This window comes from Perissodus microlepis, chromosome 4 (assembly GCF_051167445.1).
Source record: "Perissodus microlepis isolate ML-2025 ecotype Zambia chromosome 4, ASM5116744v1, whole genome shotgun sequence".
NCBI lineage: Eukaryota > Metazoa > Chordata > Actinopteri > Cichliformes > Cichlidae > Perissodus > Perissodus microlepis.
In genome coordinates, this window is record NC_140464.1 from 14,732,120 (window position 1) to 14,744,193 (window position 12,074).

Below are 12,074 nucleotides of genomic sequence, written 5' to 3' on the forward strand. Positions count from 1 at the left end.
GTAATGCTATACATTGAAGCACTGAATTGATTTGGCCTGCCACTGTATATATGTGCCATGAGATCATCGGAGGGGCTGCTGCAAAGAACACTCAAACGACACTGCGAGCCACCGTATCATGGACATGACCTTAGACATACAGCATCAGCTTCTAGAAAGAATAAAAATACAAATTTTTTCTCGTTACAACAGGATCAGTCCCTTTTTTCTCTTTTGCTGTAGTAAAATTTAATTATTAATTATTTTTGTGTTATTAACCCTGACTTGAGCCTTTCAATTTCTACTTGCAGTTTGATTTGTTTCATGAATTGTTGACCTGTTTGGCATTTTTTATGTCCAGGTTCACATACATGTAATAAATAAATGTCTTATTACATTGCATAATGTCATCATCATGTTTATTTGGCAAGGTTTTAGCTTTTAAAATGAGGTGGAATTGATTTATTTATTAAATATAAATCAAACCAAAAGCAAAATTAATTTATTCAATACAGTGTTAATATCTGAATGGGCCCTGGGCCACTTTGTAGTGAAAACGTCAGGCCCTGAGATAAAAACAAAACAAAAAAAACAAAATGTAAGAACCCCTGACATAAGTGATAATGGCTAATTTAAGCCTCGTTTTCCACAGTAACAAGGTGGACATAGTAATGAGCAGGTCGATCATTGATGTGATATGCCCATTTTGTGTGTATTTTTAATTTATTCAAAGTATGAGAGGTGGTGGATTTGATCTAGAAAACCTGTTTAGTTTGAAATATTAGTGAGGACTCACTTGACCGTAGTCTTACAACCGACTGCCCACGGCTGTTGCATTTGACAGAGTAATGCGGCTGCTTCACTTAGGCTACTAGCAGGTTATTGAGTAGACATCTGTGTAGCGGTTTGAAATGTACCACTTTTTCCTTGTGAGGAAATAACTTCCTGTTCATCTGAAATGACTTGGTTTTCAGTGGAGAATGTTTCAGTAATAATGTTCTTTATGGCACCTCATAGCATTTTTGACCCATGACAGAGATGTATTAAAATAAAATGAAAAAAAAAAGTAATTGTCATCCCCTATGTAGCCGGTGTATCAGAAAAACTTAGGAGAGTTTTCTCCAAGCATGACATCCCGGTGCATTTCAGACCCAGCAACACGCTCAGACAAAAACTGGTTCACCCGAAAGACAAAACGCCAAAACACAGACTTAACAATGTGGTGTATGCTGTACAGTGCAGCGAGGAATGCCCAGACCTCTACATTGGAGAGACCAAACAACCACTTCACAAGCGCATGGCACAACACAGAAGAGCCACCTCCACAGGACAAGACTCAGCAGTCCATCTGCATCTTAAGGATAAAGGACACTCTTTCGAGGATGCCAATGTTCACATTTTGGACAGATGGTTTGAAAGAGGAGTGAAAGAAGCCATCTATGTCCACTGTGAGCGACCATCTTTGAACAGAGGCGGGGGTTTACGACACCAACTCTCTGCCATCTATAATCCAGTTTTGAGATCCCTTCCCAGACGCCTTAACGCCCACTCACATCCTGGGCCATCTGACCTCAGGAATTCGCATGATAAGGTGGGGCCAGGTTTCACAATGAACACACCCGAAACTCTGGCTGATTGGGACCCACACCCAGTTTCACACCTTGGCTCAGGCGATTAGAGGATCGTCAGGGGGTCCTTTTGTCCCTCTGTGGGGGGATACTCCCACTAGGTTTATATCTGGGACTCTCCACCATTTGACCTTAGAACTGAAGAAGCTTCTCGGATGAGAGGTGAAACGTCTTCAAGTAACTTAAAGAAGTCCAGACGCTTTTCTTTGCAAGCTCCTTTGACTACGATGACCTGGATGACTGAGAACCTTCACAGACATAATTTCAAATCAAACTTAACTTGAACAATAAACTTATTGCCATACATTTTACATTTGGTAAGTGGTCAGTAAGAATGCGATACATTGCTCATTTTGTATATCAGTTTGTTCATTTTGCTCATTTTGTTATAATGGTTCCTAATTCCTGCTAAACACTTCTTTACTTTCACTCTGACAGAAGCTAGAATGCTCTCTGACATGAAAGTCATAATGAACAAAGTCAAGCAGCATATAAACGACAAAGAACAGCTTGGTGCTTTTATAAAGTGAGTATATAAACATTTAAGTAAGACCTTTTACTTTAGGGATAATTAAGCGTTATTTATACAGAGGACCAAATCTCTTTTTGTAAGACCATTCTGGTCAAAGGAAATCATACACATAAGACAATAACATATATATGTTATTATATGTATACTATTACTATTATTATTATTATTATTATTTATAATAATACATAATATATATATATCTATTTATTCATTCATTTATTTATTTATTTTTAAAGTGTCTGTATTAATGAGGCATGGTGTATTAATTGCTCTGCGAACTGAAGTAGAGTAGAAAGGTTTTATATAAGTACCAGTACATTTACTAAATGACATCATTCTCCAGAAGACACAGGAAAGATTATCCTTTAACTTCCCAAACTCTCCCTGCACCACCTTCATCTCTGAGGAGTCCCCTCCAGTCGTAAGGCTCACAGTCAGAGCATTCTGCTGCACAGGGTCCTCCCTCAAAGGTGCAGACATGTCTTTAATTCAACTTCCAGCTTCAACAGGAGGGATCAGAGTGGTCTCTGGGTATGACATACAATGAAAAAGAAAAAATTGTTTTGACACAAATACAGAAAAATTAAGGAAACAGTCACATTACCTTTGATAGCTTGACTTAAAAAGAACTAAGCTATTGAAAGAAATCTTTGAAAATACTGTTGCACAGTGTAGTTGGGTTTACAGAAAAAGAAGCAGGCCAAGGATTAGCTGAAGTGATTTAAAGATTAATGACAGGAACAAATACATTTGTTTTAAGACTGTGTTCAGCTGACTCAGTGAAAGCTAACTCTAGCACTATCAGAGCTGTGATGAAGATGTATTTTTTTCTGTCTGTGAATAAAAATCATTCATGACTGATTCTGTATTTGTAACAACAGCCTAGTGTCCAAGCTCAGCATAAAGCCAGCAGCTGTATTATCACAGCACATCATCATCATCCATAACCCATACCAGGACAGACTGTCAGAAGCTCATTGACAAGAGTACTTACAACATGAAAACAACACACATACATTTAAAAAAAGAAATAAAAACAGCAGGTCTATTTCTGTCAGTGAGTGTTTTTAATGTTCGTAAGACATGAACACAACTGTCAGAAACCCACCCAGCTCATTTACCATTACAACATGACAGCGGCACACACAAATAAATGAAACCTCCTGTTCATTCATTATTTAGCTCATCACTTCAGCACAGCTGACACAACTGTTTAACCAAACGGTGGACGTTAACTGTCATGAATCCGATAAACCTTTAAAGCACAGCTGCATATTCATTCTGTAGGTTTACTCTTATTTCAAATAACCCTTTTCTTACCTGTGATTAATGAACACAGAGCTCTGAGATCTGATTTCATCTCTGGAAGTGGAAAGTTTTACAAGTGACTCAAAACAACACCGGAAAACCATAGTGGACAAAAATATATTACATCTGTGGTGATTTAGCACTACCATAAAGAATGAATGGGAAACTGTTTTGATCCGTTTATCTAAGGTTGTGTGACATGGGTCATGTTTCTCATTTTCCACTTTCAGCATGTTTGACAAAAGCAGTGCACAAAGTGCCACTTTCAGTATCCCTGCACTTCACAAAGCGTTGTCCTTTTATACTTTAGAGAAAGGAGCAAATTTATCAGATTATCATCGAGTCTTTTATTATGTCACAGAGGTGGAATGTGTTAAAAAAACATTTTGAGTACTCCAAATACTGTTTATGCAAATCATTTCTTAGATGACATAATATAATATTCATGGCTCTTACATACAGGCAACATGCTTCAGGAGATACAAACTTTTTACAGGTTTAGGGGGACCCAGTTTACTATTTTAGACCAATGAAGTTATAATTTATTAAAAGTTGTAATTAATACCTGTATCACCATGTTGTAAGTTAGTGTTTATAAATTAAGAGTCGTTAAAAAAACACAATAACAAATTAAATTTGTTAGTAACTTTTGAAATATCTGTTTCCCATAAGATACACTTTGGAGAGAAATACACAGTCTTGTAACTCGGTTTAGGGGTCTTTGGTCAATTTATTGATATCCAAATAATGCATAAAGGAAAACACACAAGACCCAGAACTTAACAGGGAATGTATGAATTTATTCACAAATGTTTATATACAGTAGGAACAGAGAGCAGGTAAATCCTTACAACTGGAATACATGGGATTACTTTTTCAGTGTCTACAGGGCAAAATCAATTAAACCCAGTCAGACTAAAACACTATTAATTAATTTGCATTTGAACTTAATTTAGATCACCTCAGACTAATTTACAAAACAGCTGGTTCTTAGTTAACATTGTGCCGGGTAATGTTATGCAGTGTATAACACCACAATGTTAGATCTACTTCAAAAGAAGTTTAAAATAGAATAGAATAGCTCTTTATTGTCACTGTTACAAGAACAATGAAACACAGTTTAGCATCTCTCCATAAATCTACACAATAACACAAGCATGTACATTTACACAAGAAAGATATGTGCAAGATATGTATATGTGTTAGAGATAATCTTTTATCAAACACTCAGATACACTGTAAAATCTAATTAGTTCCCAGAACTCAAAAAAATTGAGGAAACTCGTTGCCTCAAAAAAATTGAGTAAAGCTTAGCTAAAAATGGCTAAATTAGGCCAACTTATTTATTTTGAGTACTCTGTACAAGCTCATTTGTTCCCAGAACTCAAGAAAATTGGATCAAGTTTACGTAAGATGACCAAGTTAGGGCAACTTACTCATTTTGAGTACACTGTACAGCCTTGTTAGTTCCCAGAACTCAAAAAAATTGAGGAAACTCGTTGCCTCAAAAAAACTAAGTAAAGCTTACTTAAGATGACTGTTAGGACAACTTACACATTGCAAGTCTGCACTATTAAGAATAACTTGATATTTCTGACTGTACAATTTTAATTGTTTACCTACTGACAAACATTTCAAGTTCAACTAAATTAAAAACAATGTGTGGTAACCTGAATATGATTAAAAATAATTAACAACACTTTTTGTAATGATGTTAAAATCAGCCCAACTTTTATTTTCAAACACAACAAAGTATAACAGCCAACATACTGGACACTGTTCTGCTGAACAACAAACAATTATAATGCCATCACTGTTAGAATCTTACAATGAAACAAAGTCTCAGATGTAATTATTCTGAAAATAAGTTTAGGCCTATCACAAGTTTGTTTTGTACTTACTTATATAATCAAAATAAAATATTTGTTGTTCTGTCACAAGTGCAGTCTCTGATTTAAACAACACATTTGTTTTGCATTCCAACACATGAGCTGGAATGTTGTAATATTTTAAGGATGGCTTGTTTCCAGTCCAGGCATTACTGCCTGAATGACTATCATGGATCGAGGTGATCCAAATGTAAGTGCAGAAGAAAGTCTTTAACCTCCCTTAAGTACAGTGGCAGTGGATGTGGGTTGGAGATGCAATGAGCTTGAACCTGCAGGCGACCATCTTCACTGACCACACCATCTGTGACGGAGGACTCATCTCTCCTGTTGTCCTGCAAGCAAACAATCATATTTTTTGGAACATGAACTTAATTGCTTTCTTAAAACATTTTTTTCTGCATTTGGTATAAAACAGACTCCAATTTACACAATCTCAGGCTCCCTCCCACCGGAGAGGTGACATTCAATGTCCCAATTGTCAGTCTGGATAGCCCTGACCACCACCCAACACACAATAATGTCATGAAAGCATCATTTTAAAAAGGGCTATGCAAACATGGCCAATAACTTTCATTCTAATGATGTGCAAAATGATTTGGGCACAAAACAAATTTTGCTGTTAGAAAACTTGCAGACTTGACTATATACAGTGTAGACCCTCTAAACTAAGTTTGGGGGATGTGATCTTTCAAGAAATGCAGACCAAACTGTTGTTGTTTGTTTACTTACACAGCGTGTCTTGTAGAATTAACTGGAGTCAACAGCAACAGCATAGTGCAGTCATATCTCAAGTCTAATAACAGAAGACAGGAAAAGATCAGTAAAGAAACAACTTCCCCAAACCAAAGCACAAATAAAACAATAAGTAAAACAGGCTGATCTAAAGTATGATTAAAGTTCAGCCTGATTAATATAAATGTCACTGACAGTTGCTAATATATTGGAAAACCAAAATACTTACCACTGAGTTGATGTCTTTCTTTCCAACAACAGGAGTGCTGGTCCCGAGCCTCAAAGACAGTAAGAAGCAAGCAGAGGGAGAAAAAACAGAACATTTTTTCAGAAACCGATTTGATCCTTAATGGCTGTGCAATTATTGTAACATAGAGATTGCTTATGTTGTTAAATAAAGGCTAGATTTGACATTAATAGATGCCACAGATGTTCAAAAGCTGCCACAAAGCATGAAAAAAATGGACGTCTCCGAAAACGTTGGAGCATTTTTGCAAATATGTGATGTCTTGATAAATCGAGCAGATATTTGAACTTTACACAGCTACATTGTCGCCTGAAAATATCTTAAAAGTTTATTTTGTGACCCAGAAAAAGTAATAAGTTTTTTAGCCGTGCTCCTCCGCCATTGCCGCGCTTACAAGTACGCACAGGCTCCGACAACCGGCTAACAAATGCGATCCTCCTTTTCCCCAGACTACCCTTTCTGGGTCACAAAATAACCTTTTAAGATATTTTCAGGCGAGAATGTAACTGTGTAATGCCCAAATATCTACTTAATTTATCAAAATATCACATATTTGCAAAAGTGCTTCCACGTTTTCGGAGAGCTCTGTTATCCACCAGCGCCATAGCTGACCGGGAGGTCAAGGCTCGATAGAGTCCAGGAGCACAACTAACTCCTGGCTTATTGTTTTCAACCCCCCTGCACTCTTTTGCTACTCAGGTTAAACATGATATATCTATATATATCTATCTATCTATATCTCTATCTATCTATCTATATATATATCTATATATATATATCTATATATATATATATATATCTATATATATATATATATCTATATCTATCTATATCTATATATATCTATATCTATATCTCTATATCTATATATATCTATATATATCTATATATATAGTTAGTTATGGTTATGGATTGAAAATACCCCCCATACCCCAGCCCTAACGGCTGCACCTCCCGAAGAATTTTGTCCGGGCTCTTATCTCACTTTTTTATTTCAAACAATCAACAGAAAATTTCACAGACATAGTTTTATGTAAGGTTTTTAAGGCTGTGTTAATTTTTAAGTAGCATGAGCCCACAAGAGCACAGCGGCAGCAGCAACGCTAGGCTAACACTAACTAGCTAGCAAGATTATAAACCTGGTGCTAAACTAAGAGAAGCCACAAAATCAGTTTGAATAAGAGTAAACATTTACTCACCAAGTCAGTGTATCAGGTAAAGATCCACAGCAATGGCAATAATCTCTTGAGCTGACGCTGCTCCAGGTTTGCTCAACATATTCCATAACAAATGCACCATGAACATGCGGACTGATCCGAGAGGGAGGAGGACGTTAGTCACGTGGCATTTTCAAAACACATCTTTCATCCTTCCGCCCTGAGAAGCAAAACTTCCAGCTTACTTAGTTTTTCTAAGTTAAGACAACTCAAATAAATTGAGTTTATCAGCACTTTTGCATAAAAAGTACTGGTAACTTATTTAAATCGAGTTCTAATAACAAATTGTTAAAAATTGAGTTCAGCCTATTTAATATTTTTAATTAAACACAATATTACATTTTACAGTGTATAATGAAATAACACTCAGACACTTCAGCAGTTTAACGTGCACGGGTGAGAACTCAACGGAGACTCACACCCTGCAGCAGCTCTCTGCCTTTATTTATACACAGCATGAAGCATACGAAAAAGGAAATACTATGCTTATCTAGTCAAGCATGCAGGTGTGACTTCTCAAAACGTTGTGTTCTCTACAAGGTCGTTTCTTACTCTTGGGTGGCGGTTTCCTGTTGCTGACAGATAATATGACGGCACACAGTTTCCGTTATAGAGCAGAGAGCCAGCGGTTAACTATGCAGCTGGTTGAGTACAAACAGAAATATAAACATTCTTAGTTGATTATTATATGAATAATAAAACCTTTAAAGGCAAAAATCCTTTGACATTCCCTCCTGTTGTTTAGATTTCTTTTATGACAGTACTGTTATATTTTTCAGTTCATAACCTCTTGTCTGAACATTTTCGGTTTGAACGTCATGAAACAGTCCTGTGTTCAATTAGACTAGACATCACTATATGAATCATCTTTCAAAACTTCTTCCATTTGAGACAGTGTTACATAAGCGTTGATAGAGGTCGTCACCATGTTTGACACCATTTTCTTCAGACAGGGTATTACACATGTTGTGAAAACACATAATAGTAAAAGCAAAAATCCAATACAAACAAGTCCTTTAATCAGTAGGGACTTCCATGAACCACCTAGCAACCATGTCAACCAATCTTCAGTGCTTGTGACATAGTCTTGTTGCTGAGCGTCCTTAATCTTTCTCAAGGTGTTCAGAGCGTCAGTCATGTTTTGCGAATGCACATTGTCTGGGATGTATGTACAGCATGTGGTGTTAAACAATACGCACAAACCTCCTTTTTCAGCTAGAATCATGTCCAGTGTGACTCTGTGTTGCATCACTACAATGCGTATTGCGTCGATTTCTTCATTTTGCGCCTTGTTGATTTTCATTGAGGCATTTAGGAACAATCCAAACCGGTAGTCAAGTGTCTCGATCCTGAGCATGTTTTTTCCAGCTCCCACCCAGGGGAACAAGGAGTGGAGGACTTTCTGACCATTAGTCCATAGCTTGAAGTTCTTAGGCACATCTGATCCGTAGATTGGGTCATGTGGCAATACTTTAGTGACTTCAGCGACTTCACGCTTTGCTCTTGATGTGCGTGTTTGTGTCTCTGCTGTGATCTTGAAGGTGTGGTCTGAAATTAGTACTGGTGCACACAGACCGGTGGAGTTTGGTGGGAGCATGAAGTAGGTTTTAGGCCCGCAGGCCCAAGCGGCTCCCTGGACCCAGAAAGTTCCGTTTTTGAAGGTGTGTATTCCTGTGGATCGGGTCAGGTCAAGTGTGTGTGTGCAGTTGCGGCTACGTCCAACTTGTCTGCTTCCGTCCGAGAAGTTAAAACACATTGGGTGCTGTATGTCAGGCGGCAGAATTATGGCGAATGATTTGCTTTTTGTGTTGTTGGCCTTGATGTTTACCCAATGTTCTTCGTTGCAGGTGTAGTTCCAGTTCGTGAGATTGTAGGCACAGAAGTTGTCTGTTCGGTTTGGACCCATCGCTGCGAAATTGGTTTCGTGACACGTTTAACGTCTGCGTCATTACACCATGGAATTCGGTCTTCCTTCTTTATGCTTTGACCTTTTAGGGCCAGTCCTGTTGCCATCAAAACTCTGCGTGAGCAATTGCCAGTTATTGCCTTGTTGAACACACACACCGCTTCGTTGAATTCAGGTGCCATTCCATATATTGTTGCGTGTATGGCCGTTGTTGGCATATGTGAACACACATAGCACTCCGTGCTGTTGTCGGTGCGTGTTCTATCATACACATACCTATACCACGCGTTGTTCATCCATGGGTGGTTATGGTCTTGGTTCAGGTCGCACAGGTGTGAGTTGTCATGTGTCCATCTTTTTTGCAGGTGGTGTTGTTTATTTCCTCTCATCTGGGTGAGTGTTAGTAGGCTCACCAGGAGCGCAATGCAGGCCACTAGGAGGACAAGTGTCTTCATGATGACCAGGCACACCTAGGCCTCTGGTGAGTAGACTATTGGCGAGAAGAAAAAGGGCGGGATTTACCCAATCAGCCCTTCCTTCACCAATAGATCACCTGGAAGCTAGGGGAGCCGGCGTCTAAACGTTTGGATTGTCACTCACTTTTTTACAGTGGCTTTGGTGGATCCAAGATGGTCTTTCTGCTATTTTGCAGGCAGTTGGTGTGGTGAGTAAGACTTGGTATGGGCCCTCCCACCTTGGTGAACTCCAATTCTTTCTCTGGAGTACTTTGATCAGGATCCAATCACCTGGTTTCAACCTGCAAGACACTGGAGAGATATCACTCGGCAGTTGGTTGTTTAGTTTTATCGTGCCGTTAGTTCTCTCCACTAGTCCGGCACTTTGTGGGTGGTATGCACAGTGATGTTTGATGCTAAATCCTAGAGCTTCAGAGACTTTGCTGATTATGTCATTAACAAAATGTGTTCCATTGTCTGACCTTATCAGACTGGGAATGCCGTATGTGGGGATGAAATGATTGCATAAGCACTTTGCTACTGAAATTGCATCTGCTCTTTTTACTGGATAGATTTCTGGCCATTTTGAAAATACATCTATAATTACTAAGGCATATTTTAATCCTTGACATTCATTCAATAAAATCCATGTGGATGGTGTGGAGAACTGGCCTCTCTTAGGTCTTAAGTTTCCTTGTGAGTTGTGTTTTTGACAGAATAGGCATGTTCTTACAAATTTTTCGCTGAAGTTTCAAAATTTATAGCGTAAAAGTGTGTATTGTTTATCTATACTATATTTCCCTCCTGTTGACACATGTATTACTTCAGGTGTCACTACAGCCGCTGTCCTGTGTAACGACTCTGGTAATATTAGTTTTCCATCACAGACCATTAAGTCATCTTTCAGTTGTGCTCCACATTTCAGCCACTTGTTCTGTTCAGTGATTGTTGCAGCTTTTTGTTCGGTTTTTAGTACGTCAAGTGGTATTTGTGGGCAGTAGTCGGATACTAGTAGCTCTGCCGTGTTGCACGGGGTTATCCGTAGAGGTGACCATACCTCTGTTATGCCAAATTTTTCCAAAGTGGTGCACTGCTGAAAAAACAAACTGGCTGTCAGTGTATATATTTATATTTTGGCCTGTGTGCAATTCATATGCACGTATGACTGCATACGTGCAGCTGACTTTTTACTGCCTCTGCTGCGGCTGCACAGGCTTGCATATGCAGGCAGGCCTGACGCAACAGAGTCTAATTTACACGAGTCTAAATTTCACCAGGAATGTTAACAGGTGTTATTTTTCTCCAAATGCCTGTGTTATCACAGCTTTCATATAACCTGCTCCTCTATCTACACGTAAGTAGAAAGGCTTATCATAGTCAGGCAGTGCTAAAACTGTATCTGTCTGTAATGCCTATTTTTAAAATAACTGAATGCTTCTTCTTTCTTCTCTATAGATGCAACATTACATTTTCACTTAATGCATTTTTAGATAATTTCTAGGTTTTCAAAGAATTCACCCATCTCACACATCTTACATATTTCAAACTTTGAAGTTAGGGTTTTTTATATATATATATATTTTTAAACTTTGAATTGCTCACAGTTCTAAAACTAGGCATTTGTAAATCATATGCCTAATCACTATGTGTCACTGTGATCCACAAGTATGGTCACGAATTTGTTTCCAAACCAACAAAATAAAATAATCAAACAAAACAGAAAACATACATGAGTCAGGACACAAAAGAAAAAATGCTGCTACTGAAACAGAGCAGAAGTGTGAGGGAAAAACTGAGCTCACAGACAGCTGCATGTGTTGGCTTTTATGCAGCTTCTGCTCTAAAAAACAAATAAATAAAGATAAAAGAAAATGTGTAACATGCTCATCAACTTAGCGGTGTCCACATATTTAATTCAGCTTCTCAATCCTGTAGGTTTAACTGTTGTCTACAGGGTTTGGCTTATTAGTTGTTATTATAGGTGTGCTCTATATTTTATCTAGGATAAATGACAGGTTTTCAAGCAGGTCAAGTGCCTCTATGCACTTAATTAGTTTAGATAGTTTCTTTATTTTCTTCATCTCATATGTCATTATACTGAGTTTGAGCAAACCTTAAGCTTGATGCAGATTACTTCTAACAATCGTCCACCTCACATCATAACTGACTAGGTTGCTTCTT

General features: G+C 38.0%; 1 protein-coding gene across 1 annotated transcript; it reads right to left on the bottom strand.

The window, feature by feature from the left end:
- Positions 1 to 8,376: 8,376 nt before the first annotated feature.
- LOC146388583 (uncharacterized) lies at positions 8,377 to 10,649 on the bottom strand. Its single transcript, XM_084924849.1, has 2 exons — positions 9,485 to 10,649; positions 8,377 to 9,440 (listed from the first exon to the last, which is right to left on the bottom strand). Exons 1-2 carry the CDS (start codon positions 9,891 to 9,893, stop codon positions 8,377 to 8,379), a joined length of 1,473 nt encoding a protein of 490 aa, XP_084780975.1. The 5' UTR covers positions 9,894 to 10,649.
- Between the last annotated feature and the right edge of the window lie 1,425 nt (positions 10,650 to 12,074).

Bases quoted from the DNA above. Each gene is read 5' to 3' on its own strand.
- LOC146388583 (XM_084924849.1), bottom strand. From the start codon at position 9,893: ATGAAGACACTTGTCCTCCTAGTGGCCTGCATTGCGCTCCTGGTGAGC. The intron at 9,441-9,484 runs GTAATGACGCAG...CCAATTTCGCAG, and splicing joins GGAAGACCGAATTCCATGGT to CGATGGGTCCAAACCGAACA.